General features: G+C 56.5%; 1 protein-coding gene across 2 annotated transcripts in view; it reads left to right on the top strand.

Moving 5' to 3' along the window:
* Positions 1 to 3,724: 3,724 nt before the first annotated feature.
* Positions 3,725 to 18,486, top strand: part of LOC114084403 (complement C3-like) — a 29,805-nt gene continuing 15,043 nt past the window's right edge. The window contains exons 1-21 of one of the 2 annotated variants that reach the window (XM_071603441.1): positions 3,725 to 3,860; positions 4,688 to 4,880; positions 5,764 to 5,926; positions 6,015 to 6,085; positions 7,478 to 7,572; positions 7,665 to 7,747; positions 7,824 to 7,914; positions 9,614 to 9,716; positions 9,809 to 9,935; positions 10,150 to 10,265; positions 10,350 to 10,496; positions 11,686 to 11,895; positions 12,010 to 12,216; positions 12,340 to 12,498; positions 13,069 to 13,198; positions 13,406 to 13,477; positions 13,670 to 13,873; positions 15,324 to 15,432; positions 15,699 to 15,784; positions 16,783 to 16,925; positions 17,009 to 17,221. In XM_071603441.1, the coding sequence (XP_071459542.1) occupies positions 3,787 to 3,860; positions 4,688 to 4,880; positions 5,764 to 5,926; positions 6,015 to 6,085; positions 7,478 to 7,572; positions 7,665 to 7,747; positions 7,824 to 7,914; positions 9,614 to 9,716; positions 9,809 to 9,935; positions 10,150 to 10,265; positions 10,350 to 10,496; positions 11,686 to 11,895; positions 12,010 to 12,216; positions 12,340 to 12,498; positions 13,069 to 13,198; positions 13,406 to 13,477; positions 13,670 to 13,873; positions 15,324 to 15,432; positions 15,699 to 15,784; positions 16,783 to 16,925; positions 17,009 to 17,221 (2,796 nt within the window). In that variant the 5' untranslated portion in view covers positions 3,725 to 3,786. The other variant, XM_071603443.1, reaches the window with a different exon arrangement.

Genomic DNA, 18,486 nt, shown 5'->3' on the forward strand with positions numbered 1-18,486 from the left:
TCCTCAGGGTGGGTGGGAGGTCAAGGAGAGGGACATGTCACCAGGCAGTTCCAACACGGGGCCATCAGATCTGGGATGAGCCACACAGGCCCTGACTCAGCCAGGAAGGCCAAGGAAAGTGAAGAGATGCCCAGGTGAGGGATGGCATGTGCAGAACCTGGGGGAGACGGGGATGGGGATGGGAGGGCCCAGAGGTGGCCCCCACCAAGGGCAAAATGATGAGTAGCTGACATAGTGGTGGCCGCCTGTGCTCCGCCCCACATAAGTGGACCTTAACTCATCAGGAAGACTGAGGCATAGAGAGGCTAAGTAACTCACTCAAGGTCACACCACGAGTGAGCAAGTGGAGACTAAAGGCTCAAAGCCAGACCATTGGCCCCTCTGTGGAGCTGTCCTTCACCACTGCACACACTGCCCACCAACAGCTGGACTCTGGGACCTTGGAGTTGATTGAGTTTCCTATGCAACAATGGGTATGAGTGGCTGTGCCCAGGGCCAGCAACACTGATCTCAGCACCTTCACGGAACCCTGAGTGACTGCAGGTTGGAGACACCTGTGCACCCACTCAGGGCAGGTTCTCAGGATCCTGTCCTCTCTCCCCTCCCATGGGTCCCTGGGAACCCCTGGGATCTCTGAGAAACATTCCTTGGAGGAGGTCACAAGCATGGGGCAGGCTGGGGAGGACTTCCTGTAAAGGGAAGCAGCCCCAGCTGCAGCCCAGACAGATCGGCAGAGCTGCCAGATGAGGAAGTCGGAGCCTTGCAGGCCCAGGAGTTTCCACTGGCGCTGCAGTGACACCCGGGTGAGCCTGAGGGCCATCTGGGGCAGCAGGAGGAGCCAGGGAGGATCTAAAGCAAGAAGGCACGGGGCCATGTGCAGCCGTTTCCCTCCGTGTGCAGTCTGCAGACTCTCCACCTCCCCAACCCCAGAGTGTGCAGTCCCCAACCCTAAGGCCTGGCATGACCTTCCTGACATGCAGAAGGGGCTCGGGATGGGATTCAGTGAAGAACCTGAGATGGAGAGGTCACCCTGGGTCACCCTGTGGACCCAGCATCATTACTGGGGTTTTTCTAAGGGGAGGCAGGAGGGTCAGAGCAGGAGGTGTGAGGAGGGAGGCAGATGTGAAGGGCAGGATGTGAAGGGCCCCCGAGCCAAGCACGCAGGTGGCTTCCGGAAGCTGGGAAAGGCCAAGAAATGGAACCTCCCCAGAAGGCACCGGCCCGTCCACATCTCAATTTCAGACCTCTGACCTCCAGCACTGTAGGGTACTGAACGTGTGTTGTTTTAAGCCAGTAAGTTCACAGTCATTTGTGACAGCAGGAATCAGACACTCAGACATCTATGGAACACGAACTGGAGCCGGAGTTCTAATCCCAGTTCTTAGCTGCTGCTGTGCCTGCCATGATTTTTCCTATACATACATACAATAAGGTTTAATTGATAAATCAGGCACAGGAAGAGATTAACAACAATAGCTGAGAAAAATAATAACTGTACTATAATAAAAGGTGTGTGAATGTTTCTAGAAAAACATTAATTGGAGGACTAGCAGGCCAGTCCTCAGGGAGGAAAAAATGGGGACAGGGTGTACCAGGCAGCAGCCAACCCTGGCAGGTGTGCAGTGGGGTGCCTGGGACCCACCCTTAAATCCTTACCCCCCTCCTTGCACCCCATCTGGGGGTGCTAGATCAAACACAGGACTTCCAGTTAAATCTCAACATCAGGAAAATAATAAGCAGTCTCAGGGGCCTGGTTCCTATGGGACACCCAGGGGTGCCAAATCTGAGGATGGCCAAGTCCCCTATGTAAATAGTGCAGTATTCGCAGCCTCCTGTAGTCTTCACAGACGGGTGACACCAACACAGTGGCCACAGCACTACACTGGACCGAGTCGGAACAATGTCCAGAAAAAAATTCTGTGCATGTTCAGAAAAGATGCCATTTTTTCCCCTAAATACTTGCAGATTGCTTGAATGCCTGCATGTGGGACCTAAAGGTACCAGCCTGGTGCACCTGCTCAGAGTAAGTCCATTCAGATGCCCCATACCTGTCAGCCAGCAGCCTGGCCCCGCCCAGATACAAGAGTGCTGGGCTTCCTGGGCCTCCACTGGGAACCCCCACCCCTCCCTGGCTGGCTCATCTTGTCCACCATTCCCCTCCCAAGCCTCTGGACACAATGTGTACACATCCCGAGAAAGGCCACGAGGCCCAGGAATTCCCCTTCCTCCCAGTGGGCCTGGTCCTCTCCAGGCCTCTGGCTCCCCTTCCAGCCCCCTTGCCTGTGGTCACCAGGTCTGGAGCCCATCCAGATCCCCAGCACCACGAGCCTGAAGGATGGCGACCCTGTATTGATCCCCCCATCTCAGCCAGGAGACTTCTAGGCATTGGGCCCCTCCCAAGGGCACATAGCAGCACTGTCCTGTGGGCCACTGTTCAGATGGCTTAACTGAGGCTCCAGAAAAAGGAACCAATCCTTGCAGCAGGACAGGAGTCCCTCATCAGCATTGCCAGTGCCCCAGTCCCCCTGTTTAGGGCCATCATGAAACCAGGAGATAGGGTGGCTGATGGGAGGAAGGAGTGGGGAAGTCATGGGGGCCACGGGGGATCAGTTTGAGCAAGTGTTTTCATCTTCTGTCTCCCCTGAGAGGGTTTTGCAATCAAAGGGACAGAAGCCAGATTTGATCTAATTCTCCAGGCCTCCCCCACCCTGGCACAGCCAGGGACAGTGTGTGGTTTACAGGAAATCAGAGCAAACTCCCCTTTAACCTTTTCAGTGGGGTTTGGAAACCACCTTTCCAGGGATCAAGACCCCCCACCCTCACACCATTCCCATTAACCCTTTACCTCCTGTGTCAGGGGACAACACCTCTGAGCATCAGAGGTATGCAAATGTCAATGACACTGAGCTTCCAGTTTGTACCCAGGTTGCAAGAATCCAAAAGCCTGCCCACATGCTCTGGGGACCAGGCCCTGGGGAAATTGACAATGCATTTCATGTAAGCTGAGGAGTGGGTAAATCACTACAGCTCCCAGGAAGGGGAACTTGGCAGTGTCTAGCAATGTCAGCGGGGCATGTACATGTGGACCCAGCACTTTCTCCTGTAGTTGCAAAACAACTCATTCTGCAGGAGGAGGCTGAGGCTCAGAATGCTTATCAGGAGCTGGCCCAAAGACCACAGCTAGGAAGCTCAAAGCTAGGAAAGGGAGCAGGTCAAGACCGTTCACTGCGAGAGTGTGATATGCAACCACAGAAGTCTATGTGCCCCTCAAGAGGACCCTGGATTCTTCCACACAGTGTGATAGGAAGTAGTTCCCTGTAAGAATGAGGAAGCTCTCTGAGCACCAGTGTGAAATGATCTCTAGGGTATAGTGTTCATGAAAAAGCAAGGCGACCCGGGAGGAGAGAAGAGTGGTATGCAGAATGTGTCCATAGCCCCCAGACCCCAGTGTTCTCCATCACAGACTGCGAGTACGGGAACAATCCTGCATGCCAGCTGACCTTAACCCTGAGATTTGTCATGTCAACGGACAGGGACTTTCTGTTAAGGGGATTGGGGGCCATGTCCTCAAGTTACTAACCCCTGGACTTGCTGGCAACAGGGCTTGAAACCCTCAGGAAATGTATTGAGCAATCTGGGGCAGCCCCTGGGAGGGACAATCCACAGGGGAAGGAAGGGCTGAGTGGGGGAGAGGCCGAGTGGATAAAAGGAGCTCCCAGTGGCTCTGCTCACTCCTCCCTGTCCTCTCCCTCTCCTCTGTCCCTCTGCCTCCACTCTCCCTGCACCATGGGACCTGCCTCAGGTCCCAGTCTGCTGTTGCTGCTGCTGGCCAGCCTCCCCCTGGCCCTGGGGGACCCCATGTGAGTAGCCAGGCCCAGGTGGGAGCAGGCATTTGGGCTTCAGGTCCTTGTAGAATCCAGATGCACATGGTGTCTGTGGATTTCAGGTTGGTGGTAGGACATGAGAATTTGGGCTGCCTGGCTGGGGTGTTTGTGGGCTGGGTTTCCGTGGAATCCAGGCACAGGGGAATTGGAGTTTGCACATTTAAGGAACTGAGTGTCTGGAAGTTTAGGATGGAGGGTCTGTGTGTTTAGCGATTATGAGTTGGAGTAAACTGGAGGCTTAAGAGTTTGGACTTTGCAAGTCCAAACAGTTCAGAATACATGAGTTTCAGCATTTGGAGGCTTAGTGATTTGGTACTTTGGGTTTATGTGGGGTTGGGAGTGTGTGGATCTAGTTGTATTAATAAGACCGTGGTGTCAGAGGCTTAAGTTTGGGTTTGGAGTATTCTAGGACTTGGGGTTTAGAGGTTGAGGGGTATATGGTTTTAGGCAATTGTGGTTTGGAAGTCTAGAGACTTAAGAGGGTTGCTGGGTTTGTTTCTGAGGATCAGGGGTTGGTGGGAAACTGCAGCCCTAGATGTTCATGCTTTCAAATCCAGGTACACCTGGCTAAGTGGGTGGGAGGTCATGGTGACTGCCGTCCTGCCCATGGGGATAGGGAGGTGGCAGTGCCAGAGAGGAAGGCATAGCCAGGACCTGAGGCTGGCAGGTGTCCCAGGCTGTCATTGGATCCCCTTCAGGGTCTGAGGAAAAGTGCTAGGGAAGAGAGGAGCATCCAGGCACTGACCAGGCTAGGGCTGGAGTCTCCTGTCCCTGGGAATACAGCTCTGTGCGCCACTGGACAGGTACTCCATGATCACCCCCAACATCCTGAGGCTGGAGAATGAGGAAAACATAGTGCTGGAGGCCCACGAAGTTCAAGGGGACGTTCCTGTCACAGTCACGGTCCACGACTTTCCAGCCAAGAAGCAAGTGCTGTCCAGTGAGAAGACGGTGCTGAGTGGCGCCACCGGACACCTGGGCAACGTCACCATCAAGGTGGGCGCAGACTGGAACCAGCCCTGCTGACCTCCACAGCCCCTCCCACTCTTTGTGGTCTGTCCCTCTGAACCATGTCCTTGGGCGTCCTCCTTCTCAGGCCCTGCCTCTTCTGAATTTCCCCTCCTCTGATTGCCGCCCCTCCTCTGGGTGTACTCCCCCTCTAAACTCCACCATGTGAGTCTGCTGCTCCCCTATTGAGCCCCTCCCTCTCTATCCCCTCCCCTTGTGAGCCCCTACCCTCTTGAATCTACTCCCCTTCCAGCCTCCACCATCTGAGTCTCCTCCCCTCTGGGCCCCTCCCCTCTCTGAGTCTCCTCCCCTCTGGGCCCCTCCCCTCTCTGAGTCTCCTCCACTCTGAGCCCCTCCCCTCTCTGAGTCTCCTCCCTCTGAGCCCCACCCTTCTCTGAGTCTCCTCCCCCCTGAGCCCCACCCTTCTGTGAGTCTCCTCCCTTTCTGAGCCCCTCCCCTCTCTGAGTCTCCTCCCTTTCTGACCCCGCCCCTCTCTGAGTCTCCTCCCCTTTGGAACTTCTCCTCTGAGTCTCCTCCTGAGAGTCTCCTCTCTATTCTAAGTCCGTTCCCTAGGTTTCAGTCCCTTTTAATTTCCTCTCCTGAGTCGAAGCCACGTTCTGAGTCCCTTTCCCTTTGAGTTCCCACCCTGTCATTCTTCTGAGCCCACCCTCAGTCCACTCTCTGATCCCCCTTGGCTCCTGCTCCTGGTGCCACTGCCCTCTCCCAACCTGGACAACACAGGCAAAGTAAAATGATGGGCAGGTTCCCTGGGGAAGAGGAGCAGGTGACAGCCCCGCCAAGGGCCCCGAATCTGGACACAGGGCATGGGACCCTGGAGCAGACCCCTAACAATCCCCTGGCACATGCCTAGATCCCAGCCAGCAAGGAGTTCAGGTCGGAAAAGGGCCACAAGTTTGTGACTGTCCTGGCGAACTTCGGGGCCACGATGGTGGAGAAGGTGGTGCTGGTCAGCCTTCAGAGCGGGTACCTCTTCATCCAGACAGACAAGACCATCTACACTCCCGGCTCCACGGGTACGGGCTGGGCTGGCTGGGGAGGGCCAGGCCCCAGGGTGTGGGGCCAGGTCTCATGGGCTCCTCTGTCTCTCCCACGGCCTTCCAGTCCTCTACCGGATCTTCACTGTGGACCACAAGCTGCTGCCAGTGGGCCGGACCATCGTCGTCAGCATTGAGGTACAGAAAGCCAGGCGCCAGTCACACAGGACAGAGACCATGGACAGGGGGTACCAGAGACAAAGAGACATGCAGAGACATCAATGAAGAGAGATGTCTGGAGATGGCAGAGGTCCAGGGGGACCCACAGGGCAGCACATGCTCCCAAACATTCTGAGACCCCAGTGAGGGTCTCTTCCTCCTCTGCCCACAGCCTTCCATGGCTCCCACCTCCCTTGGGATAAAAGTCTAGGTCCTTCCTGCAGCCCACACAGCTTTCTCCATTCTCTCCCTGCCTCCCCTCCTCCCCTCACCCCTGCCATCCTTGCTGTGCTCAGTCCTGCCCCAGGGTCTTTGCACAGACAGTTCCTGCTTTAAAACATAAGTATATACACACCTTTTCTTTGAAAAGCCACAGAGATCATTTCCTTGCCTGTTTAAATTTTCTGTTCAATTGTCACCCTTGCCCCAATTTTATAGTGAGGCTTCCCTGAGCACCCCCATAGAGTTGCAAGTCCCCACTGCAGGCACCAACACACACACACACACACACACACACACACACACACACTCAGATCCCATGTGTGGTATGATCTGTTCCTTTCTTAACCCCCTCCACCCTCCATTGAATCCAAGTTCACAGGGGAAGGGACTTTTCTCTGAGTCTCAGGGTCTCAACACCTGAACTCAGCTCAGTCCTTGGCATCTACCTGGGTGTAATAAAAACAAACCGGAAGAAGGAGGGGCGCAGGAAGGAGAGCAGAGTGAGGAAGGGGGTCTTACCCTCAGCGATTGTCATGAGGAGGGACAGAAATCATGCAAGGTGGTGGCGAGTGCAAAGGCCCCGTGACTGGGTAGAGGATCAAGGCGGTCAGCCAGGGACAGAGTCCACGCGTCTCCTCCTCTAAGTGCTGGTGCCTCCAGCTCCCATCCAACAGAGAACCTCATCCACAGAATCGCCCGCATTCCAAACCCAGAAAAGCAGGCTTTGAGGTCTGTCTCCTGAAGGTTAGCTGCTGGCAGCGGAACCCATGAACTTGCTGTTCTTATGTGTTCACAGACAAGGCTCAGTGCCGGTCTGGCATACGAGTGGGCAGAAGATGCTAGTTGTTAGCTGCATTCAGAGAGGCACTGATCCTTATCAATGCGCTGCTTATGTGAAGGACAACCCAAGCCAGTGAGCTGGGAGCCTTTATGGTTTCCTTTTGCTGCATGTGCTCATGGAGCACAGAGAGGTTAAGTAACTTGCCCGAGGTCACACAATTTGTAAATGGCATGGTTTGAACCTAGGCTGATGGACCCGGGTCCACATCCTTAACCCCTGCACCTATAGATGGGGTGCAAAGAGGCTGGGGGCAGAGCCTGGCCTCAGAACAGCCACTTTGAGCCACAGCCCTTCCTGTCTGCTTACAGACCCCAGATGGCATCCCCATCAAGAGGGACACTCTGTCTTCTCAAAACCAGTTTGGCATCGTGCCCTTGTCTTGGAACATCCCAGAGCTGGTCAAGTACGTCAGGCTCTGTGGGGGTTTGGGGGTCCCCAGTCCCCTAAGGGGGAGCAGGGCTTGAGCTGGGCTGCCCTCACCCGCCTTCTCTGCAGCATGGGGCAGTGGAAGATCCGGGCCCAGTATGAGAATTCGCCGCAGCAGGTGTTCTCCGCTGAGTTCGAGGTGAAGGAGTACGGTGAGTGGGGGAGGACCTGGGGGTCCTGGAGCGCTGGGCCCTGTGCCAGCCGCGCCAACACCGGCTCTCACCCTAGTGCTGCCCAGCTTCGAGGTCCTGGTGGAGCCCGCAGAGAAATTCTACTACATCGATGACCCGAATGGCCTGGAGGTCACCATCACAGCCAGGTGAGGCCCAAGAGGTGTGACCAGGAGAGGGCTAGGTGAGGAGCCAGGTGCCAGGGCTGGGATGGGACCAGTGAACGCCAGGTTAGGTCCAGGTGAGGAGCCAGATGAGGGTTCAGGTGAGGACAGATGAGGTCCAGGTGAGGAGTCAGGTGAGGGCCAGGTGAAGGGTTCAGGTGATGCCATGTGAGATCCAGGTGAGGAGTCAGGTGAGGCCAGGTAAGGGCCAGGTGAGGACAGATGAGGGCCAGGTGAAGGGTCCAGGTGAGGGCCAGGTGAGGCCAGATGAGATCCAGGTGAGGAGCCAGGTGAAGACCAGGTGAGGGGGCCTAGGATGGGGATGGGTGATGGCCAGGTGAGGACCCAGATGAGGAGCCAGGTGAGAGGCCATGTGAGTGTCCAGGTGAGGGCAATTGAAAACCAGGTGAGACCAGGAGAAGGGTTCTGGTGAGGGCCAGGTGAGGGCCAGGTGAGAAGCCAGATGAAGGCCAGGTGAGGCCAGGTGAGGGCCAGGTGAGGGCCAGATAGGTCCATGTGAGGAGCCAGGTGAAGACCAGGTGAGGGGGCCTAGGATGGGGATGGGGTATGGCCAGGTGGGGACCCAGATGAGGAGCCAGGTGAGAGGCCATGTGAGTGTCCAGGTGAGGGCCAGGTGATAGGGCCTGGGATGGGACCAGGTGAATACAAGATGAGGACGCAGATGAGGAGCCAGGTAAGAGGCCAGGTAAGGTCCAGGTGAGGCCAGATGAAAACCAGGTGAGGCCAGGAGAAGAGTTCAGGTGAGGGCCAGATGAGGCCAGGTGAGGTCCAGGTGAGGGTCCAGGTGAGGGCCAGGTGAGGCCAGATGAGATCCAGGTGAGGAGCCAGGTGAAGACCAGGTGAGGGGGCCTAGGATGGGGATGGGTGATGGCCAGGTGAGGACCCAGATGAGGAGCCAGGTGAGAGGCCATGTGAGTGTCCAGGTGAGGGCAATTGAAAACCAGGTGAGACCAGGAGAAGGGTTCTGGTGAGGGCCAGGTGAGGGCCAGGTGAGAAGCCAGGTGAAGGCCAGGTGAGGCCAGGTGAGGGCCAGGTGAGGGCCAGATAGGTCCATGTGAGGAGCCAGGTGAAGACCAGGTGAGGGGGCCTAGGATGGGGATGGGGTATGGCCAGGTGGGGACCGAGATGAGGAGCCAGGTGAGAGGCCATGTGAGTGTCCAGGTGAGGGCCAGGTGATAGGGCCTGGGATGGGACCAGGTGAATACAAGATGAGGACGCAGATGAGGAGCCAGGTAGGAGGCCAGGTAAGGTCCAGGTGAGGCCAGATGAAAACCAGGTGAGGCCAGGAGAAGAGTTCAGGTGAGGGCCAGATGAGGCCAGGTGAGGTCCAGGTGGGGAGCCAGGTGAAGGCCAGGTGAGGTCCAGGTTAGGAGCTCGGTGAAGGCCAGGTGAGGGGGCCTGGGAAGAGGCTAGGTAAGGGCCAGGTAAGGACCCAATGAGGAGCCAGATGAGAGGCCCGGTGAAGGGCCAGGTGAGGCCAGAAGAAAGGTCCAGGTAAGGGCCAGGTGACGCCACTTGAAGGGGCCAGGTGAAGGCCAGGTGAGGTCCAGGTGAGGCCAGGTGAAGGTCAGGTGAGGGCAAGGACTGTGGGTGTTTGGCCACAGTGAGAAGTTAGGGCACCGTGGCCTTCCGAGAGTGGGCGGCTGACGCCGTGGCCCTGCAGGTTCCTGTATGGGAAGAACGTGGACGGCACCGCCTTCGTCATCTTCGGGGTCCAGGATGGCGACCAGAGGATCTCACTGCCCCAGTCCCTCCAGCGCGTTGTGGTACCTGAGAGGCCCCTGGACGCCCCTCTCTCCAGCGCCCCCTCTTAGGCAGCTCCCCAGGGCCACCCCGCTGAGCCTTGTCCCCTCCCCAGATCGAGGATGGCACCGGGGAGGCCACCCTGAGCCGCCAGGTGCTGCTGGATGGTGTGCAGCCCTCCCGCGCCGACGCCCTGGTGGGGAAGTCCTTGTACGTGTCTGTCACTGTCATCCTGCACTCAGGTGAGGCCCAGGACCACCAGGCAGTCTGGCTGAGAGGAGAGCCCCCTGGGGGAGGAGCCAGCCAGAGAGGGGAGGTCCAGGGAGAAGACAGGGGCATCTGAGAGGGAGCTCTGGTCTGAGGGAGGAGGCCCCGTATGGAGGTGGGACCCCGTCGAAGGGAGGAGGCCTGGTCCCGGGGGCGGCCAGGAGCCACCCTCATGGTCCCTGTCCTCAGGCAGCGACATGGTGGAGGCCGAGCACAGTGGGATACAGATCGTGACCTCCCCCTACCAGATCCACTTCACCAAGACGCCCAAGTACTTCAAACCAGCCATGCCCTTCGACCTCATGGTGAGCCCCGGGGCAGGGCCCTGGCCCCACTCGTGCAGCACTGAGCACACCTCAGTCACCAGATCCCCCACCCCATGTCCACAGGTGTACGTGACAAACCCTGATGGCTCTCCAGCCCGCCGTGTGCCCGTGGTGGCCCAGGACAGTGATGTGCAGTCTCTGACGCAAGACGATGGCGTGGCCAAGCTGACCATCAACACGCCCAACAACCGGCAGCCACTGACTATCACAGTGAGTCCCCCCATCCTGGGGCTCCCGCCACCAGGGAGAGGGTGCCCCAGGGCTCGGCACTTGTACAGAAGGACCCTGCCATTTGCAAGATTTGCAAGTGGGGTGCTGTCACAGGCGTGGAGGGATCCTCCTGGGGCAGACAGGTCAGCTGTCTCAGGGGCCACAGAGGAACACCTGGCCTCCTGGCACTGAGGAGCCCAAATCCCACCAGGAGTGCTCTGCGGTGTCCCTGGAGGGGTGCACTGCTGGCACGGGGTCACTGCTCTCCTGATACCTGCCCCTCACTGGCTCCCACGCAGGCGGCAGAGGGACGTGCATCCTCCAGGGCTCCTGTGCCCATCCCTCTGCCTTCTAGGCCTCGGGGGCTGGCATGAGTCAGGCCTGTGGCTCTGTCCCCCAGATCCTGAACGAGGGCAAGCTGTTGAAGGCAGGTGGTCAGGCCCCAGCCTAGTGACCAAACACAGAATTATTCATTTGCAGTTCTGGACCTCAAAGTCCCCAAATCCAGGTGTGGCAGGTGGTTCCTCCTGAGGCTCCAGGGAGCATCTGTGTCCTGCCTCTGCCAGCGTCTAGAGCCCCACCCCCAGGCCCTGTTCCTGACCTGTCCTCCACCTCAGAGCCAGCAGCATGTGTCCAAGAAATCACCTCTCCCCCCTCTCCCTCGGCCTCCTTCCTTTTCCTTCTTCCTCCTTCTCCAACTCTCTCCCTCCCTCCCTCCCTCTCTCTCCCTCCCCCTCCCTCCCTCCCTCTCTTTCCCTCCCCCTCCCTCCCTCCCTCCCTTTCTCTCTCTCCCTCCCCCTCCCTCCCTCCCTCTCTCCCCCTCCCTCCCTCCCTCTCTCCCCCTCCCTCCCTCAGTCCCTGTCTCTCCCTCCCTCTCTCTCCCTCCCTCTCTCCGTCTCTCTCCCTCCTTCCTTCTCTCTCTTTCTCTCCCTCCCTCCCTCCCTCTCTCTCTCTCCTTCCCCCTCCCTCCCTCCCTCCCTCTCTCTCTCTCTCTCTCTCCCCCTCTCTTCCTCTCACCCCACCCCACCCCCGGGTCCACCCAGATAGTCCAGGGCAACTTCCGCACAAGATTCCTAGCTTCACCCCATCTGCAAAGCCTTCCTTCCATCAGGGGTCACACACCCTGTGCCTTGAGATCAGGCTGAGGGTGTCCTTGGTCCTGGCCTCCATCCCTCTCCCCCTCCCCCAGGTGCGCACCAGCAAGCAGGGCATCCCCCAGGCGCGGCAGGCCGTCAAGACCATGCAGGCCCAACCCTACAGCACGCTGTTCAACTCCAACAACTACCTGCACCTCTCTGTGTCTCGCATGGAGCTCAAGCCAGGCGAGACCCTCAACGTCAACTTCCACCTGCGAGTGGACCCTGGCCAGGATGCCAAGATCCGCTACTACACCTACCTGGTCCGTGGCCCTGGGCCCCCACGCCCTGCTCACGGCTTCTCCAGCACCCAGCATCCCTCCCCAAGCCCAGATCTCCTCCTCTCCCGCCCTGACCTCTGTCCTTCTGTCCCCCAGATCCTGAACAAGGGCAAGCTGTTGAAGGCAGGTCGCCAGGCCCGAGAGCCCGGCCAGGACCTGGTGGTGCTGCCCCTGACCATCACTGCGGATTTCATCCCTTCCTTCCGCCTGGTGGCCTATTACACGCTGATGGGTGCCAGCGGCAAGAGGGAGGTGGTGGCGGACTCTGTGTGGGTGGACGTCAAGGACTCGTGCGTGGGCACGGTGAGCATCCCCGCGGCTCCCCCACCCTCCGCCTTTCCTCCTCTGGGTCCGGCCTGGACTTCCCCATCCTCGGTGCCCTCCCAGGGCTCACTGCTCCTTCCTGCTTCTCCCACCTCCCTGCAGCTGGTGGTCAAAGGTGGTGGGAAGGACGACCGGCATCCTTTACCTGGGCAGCAGATGACCCTCAAGATAGAGGGTGACCGTGGGGCCCGAGTGGGGCTGGTGGCTGTCGACAAGGGCGTGTTTGTGCTCAACAAGAAGAACAAGCTGACTCAGAGTAAGGTGGGCGGCTGTGGCTGAGGCTGGACCCAAGACCACGGAGGCACAGGGATGGCGTGGGGTGGAGCAGGACCGGGATCAGAGAGCGTGAAGGACGGGGCGGGGGTGGTGGAACAGACGTCAGAGTGGACACACAGGGTGGGGTGGTGAGATGGAAAAGCAGTCCAGCTTGGGGAAGGTCATGGTCAAGGTCCAGCTTGGGGAAGGTCATGGTCAAGGTCTAGCTTGGGAAAGGTCATGGTCAAGGTCCAGCTTAAGGATGGTCACAGTAAGATCCAGTTTGGGCACGGCCCTGTGTACTCTGGGGCCATCTGATGTGGAAGCCTGGGGCATGGGGTGAGGCTAGAGAGTGAGGAAGGAGTGAGCTGGTCAGGGCTTGGAATGAAGGTGTAAATGCAAGTGGGGTTGGAGGTGAAGGGGTCGGGTGAGGAGTGGGGCTAGGCATAGGTGGGGATGGAGCTGTGGGTGGGCTGGAGTGGGGTGGGGTGGGTGGGAAGGGCTGCGTGGACTGTGGGGAGCTGGAACAGGCGATGCTGTCCTGCCTGTCCCTACCTGGCCACCCACCCCCTGCAGATCTGGGACGTGGTGGAGAAGGCAGACATTGGCTGCACCCCGGGCAGTGGGCAGGACTATGCTGGAGTCTTCATGGACGCAGGGCTGGCCTTTAAGACCAACAAAGACCTGCAGACAGCCCAGAGGACAGGTAGGGGCAGCGAGGGGCTCTGGAATGGGGCACCTGGTTCAAGTCCCGCCTCCACCAGCCCCGCCAGCAGGCTTCTCCCTGAGCCTCAGTTTCTTCATCTGTCCAATGGAAACAGCCACACGCCAACTTGAGGCTGTTGTGAGGGGTGATCCCAGGGCGCACAGTAGGTGCTTTACCCAACCTGTTCTTGGTCCACCTGCCCCTCAGAATTGGAGTGCTCCAAACCTGCTGCCCGCCGGCGTCGCTCCGTGCAGCTCATGGAAAAGAGGATGGACAAAGGTGGGCCCTCTGCCTGCCCTTCCCCACCACCCGCCCGGGGCCTGGCCATCTGGGCCCCAAGGTGACCTCCCAGGAGCCAAAGAGGGAGGAGGGGAGGGCTGGCCCCGGGCACTTCTTCCTGGTCTGCCCTGGGCTCTCCTGGGTGGGGGCACCTGGCCAGGGCTCTGCCTGAGCAGGTCTGTGCTCCCACAGCGGGTCAGTACAAGACCAAGGAGCTGCGCAGGTGCTGCGAGGACGGGATGCGGGAGAACCCCATGGGCTTCCCCTGCCAGCGCAGGGCCCGCTTCATCTCCCTGGGCGCCTCCTGCGTGCAGGCCTTCCTGGACTGCTGCAGCTACATCACCCAGCTGCGGCAGCAGCACCGCCGCCGCGAGGGCCTCCTGGGCCTGGCCAGGAGTGAGTCCCTGGGACAGGAGCAGGCCTGCCTGAGGGAGGGGGAGGGCCTTCTGGGGGAGGGGGAGGTCCATTCTGAAGGGGGAGGGGATGGTCCTGTCTGAGGGAGGGGGAGGTCCTGTCTGAAGGGGGAGGGGGAAGTCCTGTCTGAGGGGGAGGGGGAGGTCTCCAAGGAGGGAGATACACATCCCCATGAGGTGCAAAAGCTCCTATTCTGGAGTCTGAAAAGGACCAATTCCTCACCTAAGGGCAGAGGGGTCCCTTGTGAGGGGAGAGGAAGGAGGCCCTTCCATGAGGGCTCAGGCTCTCAGGTGTGAGGGAGAAGCAGCACCTCATCTAGTGTGGAGCCACCTGGGGTGAGGGAAGAGGTTCCTGCTAGGAAGATGGTCCCAGTCCTGCGGAGTCAGTCTGAAGTCACACACTGTGCCCAGGACCTCAGTGGTAGGAGAGAAGGTCCCAGATGATGGGCTGTCCACACCGGGTGCCAGTGGGAAGGCTCAGAAGGATTGAAGTTTCCTTCACCCAGGGAAACTGGTCTGTGCTGTGCCCCAAAGCCTGGCGCCAAGTCAGGCCACCTGATGGATTAACAAGCAACTTTGATCCATCAAAGGCCTCATTTATGCGTTCCTTCATTCAGTTTTTTTTTTTTTTTTTGAGAATTGTAATATTTATTTTTAGTTCTCGGCGGACACAACATCTTTGTTTGTATGTGGTGCTGAGGATCGAACCCGGGCCGCACGCATGCCAGGCGAGCGCGCTATAGCTTGAGCCACATCCCCAGCCCTTTCATTCAGTTTTTAATGAGACAAAACGTGTAGTCAGCTCTGTGTCCACAGATACACACATGCAAATCATTTGGTTAGGGTTTGGGTTGAGGTTTAGTTTTTTTTTTTTTTTTTTTTTTCTTGCCCTTGGAAGGAGTAGTCCAGAATGCAGGTGGGTCCAGGCATCTATGGGATTCCACCTGCTTACTGTGATGCAGATGCAGAGCCAAACTAAGATCTGTCCATCACGTTTGAGGAAAGCCCAGCCAGGGTGGAACCTAGTCCTGTCCAGCTGTATTTACTTGCTGAGGGTCAAGCTGGTTGTTCAAGGCCACCACTTCTTCAGTGGTCCCCGCAAGGTCTGGGGAGCTCTCCAAAGGGCTGGTGGCATTCAGAACTAACAGATCCTTGGATGCAGGGGCCCTGATCCTTACGGAGGTCCATGCAAATGTTTTCCTTTCTTTGAAAATCAGAGGAAGGCAAGGTTATATTTATCTTGATAGCAACACGTTTGTAAATAGAATTTTTAATTTTTTTTAATGGAGTAAGGACTCCAGAAAGGTAACTGTGCCTGGGCCCATGAAGAGCCACAGCATGCCTCTGGGTGCGTTTCCCAGCTAAGAGCCCCCACAGTGCAGAGGGAACAGTGTGGGAGGTGGGCTGCCCTAAGCCAATTCTCACCCCGTCAGGTGACATGGATGAGGACATAATTCCAGAAGAAGACATCATTTCCAGAAGCCAGTTTCCAGAGAGCTGGTTGTGGGCCATAGAAGAGTTAAAAGAACCAGAGAAAAACGGGTATGGCCAGGGTGCCCCTGCCCACCCCTGCCACCCCCTGCCCAGTGCCACAGCTCCCCACACTGCACCAGGGTGACCTTCCGTCTGCACACACCTGCAACCTCCCATCTCTTCTAGAGCCACTGTGGAACCCACATCCCAACCTAGGAAAATCAAGAGCTGGGTCACCCCCACGTGCCCTGCCCCTCCAGCCTGTGCCCTGCCCCCCAGGCCTCGCCCTCCTCCCTGCTGGACATCTTCTAATGCCCCCACTTCTCCCAACCCAGAATCTCCACGAAGGTCCTGAACATCTTTCTGAAAGACACCATCACCACTTGGGAGATCCTGGCTGTGAGCCTGTCGGACAAGAAAGGTGAGGGAGAGTCAGGGCCCCGGGCACCTTCCTGTCCCAACAGACTCCCCGGGTGGGCTGAGCGGCCCCGCTTCCCTCTGTCCTGGCTACTGCATGGTTTCAAAGGCCAGACCCGGACACTTAGTCTCCAAAATTGGTATTAAAAAAATAGATTTCATTTTTTAGTGGGAATTTTAAGTTCACAGAAAAACTCAGCAGAAAGAACAGAGAATTTCCCTACCCACCCCCCGCTATAGTTTACTTTTATTTGCACTAGTCTTCACAATCCATTGTGCATTTCCCTTTAGCATCTCAGAACTAGATTTTCACTGGGAATATTTCGATGTGTATCTGGGTTTCATGATGTTCACAGTTGAATAGGCAAATTTTCAAGCCCAAGTTGTTGCAAGCATACTTAAACGTTTCCCAGGCACTGAATCTAGCATTGCTTTTTTTGTGAATTGAGATTTAACTCACTCATAAAAATCCCCCTTATAAATTGTGCAGCTTATAAGCTTTTCTATATTCACAACATCTATCCTCAACTATGAGCTTTTTAGTTTAAATCTGGTTGAGATGGAATAAGTGTAAATAAAAGTTAATTAAATGAAAGTAAAAAACAGCCCCACTCCAGCCAGCCACATCCGCAGCTCTGGGTGATCCCAGGAGGCTTTAGGGTACCTGGTTGGAGGAGCAGATATATTTTGGAGACCCGCCAGTTAGTTAGGCTAGCTATCTTCCTACACATGCATCTAAAAGTCAAACTGCAAAGAGAAAGGAAATCATCAAATGATAAGGCCACTTCCAGCCCCTCCACCATCTAGAACCCATGCCTTGGCCAGTGTTTAGTCTGTGGCTTCTGCAGAGTCAGGTGCAGCTTGGGCCAGCTCCCCTGGTTGAGGGTGAGAGCCAGGACTATGGAAGAGGCAGCAACTTGAGTTCAAGCTACAGTTCCCTTTGGGTTGGCCCACCCTGCCCTTCCCGTGCCCTTGACATTGGTGCTGTCTCTGTGCCGACAGGGATCTGCGTGGCAGACCCCTACGAGGTCACGGTGATGCAAGACTTCTTTATCGACCTGCGGTTGCCCTACTCTGTGGTGCGCAATGAGCAGGTGGAGATCCGAGCTGTCCTCTTCAACTACCGCGAGAAGGAGAGTCTCAAGGTGCGCCCTGGGGAGGGGGCGGAGGCCTGGAAATGTGAGGACGCCCTGTTGCTCACCTGCGCTGACACCTCCTTCCCTGGCAGGTGAGGGTGGAACTGATCCACAACCCAGCGTTCTGCAGCCTGGCCACAGCCAAGAAGCGCTACTACCAGACTATAATGATCCCGCCCAAGTCCTCGGTGCCAGTGCCCTATGTCATTGTGCCCTTGACCACAGGGCTGCAGGAGGTGGAGGTCAAGGCTGCTGTGTACAACCACTTCATCAGCGACGGTGTCAAGAAGACCCTGAAGGTCGTGGTGAGTCCTTTGTGCATCCGCTGTCCCTTGTCCTTCAGGGAAGGTGCCTGTGCTCCATACTGCTGACCCCCGGTGGGTGACTCAGGCTCTGAGACCCTAAGAATCATCACAAGCCAGGCTTAGTGGCTGCTCCCGTGATCTCAGCGACTCAGGAGGCTGAGGCAGGAGGAACCCAAGTCCAAGGCCAGCCTCAGCAACTTAGTGAGAACCTGTATCAAAAAAAAAAAAAGGGGGGGGCTAGGGGTGGAGTACCCAGTACACCCCCATCCCTGCCAAAAAAAGGAATCATGGCAGTGTCCAGCTTAGAAATTTAGAAGTCTCAGATATTTGGAGGCAGAGCCAAGATTAGTGTAATGTGACTGAGATAAATCAGGCACAGAATTCTTAAGGATGCCATAATGTCAGTCATTAAGATCAATAGTATTTTCATGCAATAATTTTATTATGATGACTGTTATTATGTAAAATGATGTTTCCTCTTATTCATTATTTTTGTAGTTGGTCATAATACCTTTATTTTTTATTTATTCTTCTGTGGTGCTGGGGATTGAACCCAGGGTGTTGCTTGTACTAGTGAGCACTGTACCGCTGAGCGCTGAGCCACAACACCAGCCCTCCTCTTATTCATTTTTAATTTCAATTTTATGATGGTAAAATAGACATAACAGTTGCCCCTTGAAGCATGTTTAAGTGTACAGTTCTGTGACATTAAGAGCATTTATATTGTGGTGCAACCAACACCACATCCACATGCTGAATCCTTTCCTATTATAAAACCAGAACTCTATATTGTTTTCCATGTGATATTTTATGGAAGAAATCAAAATGAGGGCTGGAGGTACAGGCTGAAGGTGGACAGTGTATGCACAAAGCCCGGGTTCTGTTGCCAGAACCGGGGGAGGAAAAGAAATCCCAGCCAGGCGTGACACCTCTCACCCCAGCAACTCAGAGGCTGAGGCAGGAGGATCACAATTTCAAGGCTACCCTCTACAACTTACCAATACAAGGTCTCAAAAAGTTTTTAAAAGTTGGGGTGATGCAAATATGCTCAGTGCTTAAGTGTGCCTAGGTTCAATCCTCATTACTAAAAAAGAGAGAAAGAAAGAAATCCAAATCAATGTCCAATAAAGGGACAGTAAATGAAATATCAAAATTTAATTTAAAGCAGACGAGATCCCACATTGTCAAGCCAAGGCACGTGACACACACTGACACAAAAGGAAAAATTAGTGCCCTCTTTACATTTGTATTTTCCCTCTAATGGT

The sequence above is a fragment of the Marmota flaviventris genome, chromosome 1 (assembly GCF_047511675.1).
Source record: "Marmota flaviventris isolate mMarFla1 chromosome 1, mMarFla1.hap1, whole genome shotgun sequence".
Taxonomy (NCBI): domain Eukaryota; kingdom Metazoa; phylum Chordata; class Mammalia; order Rodentia; family Sciuridae; genus Marmota; species Marmota flaviventris.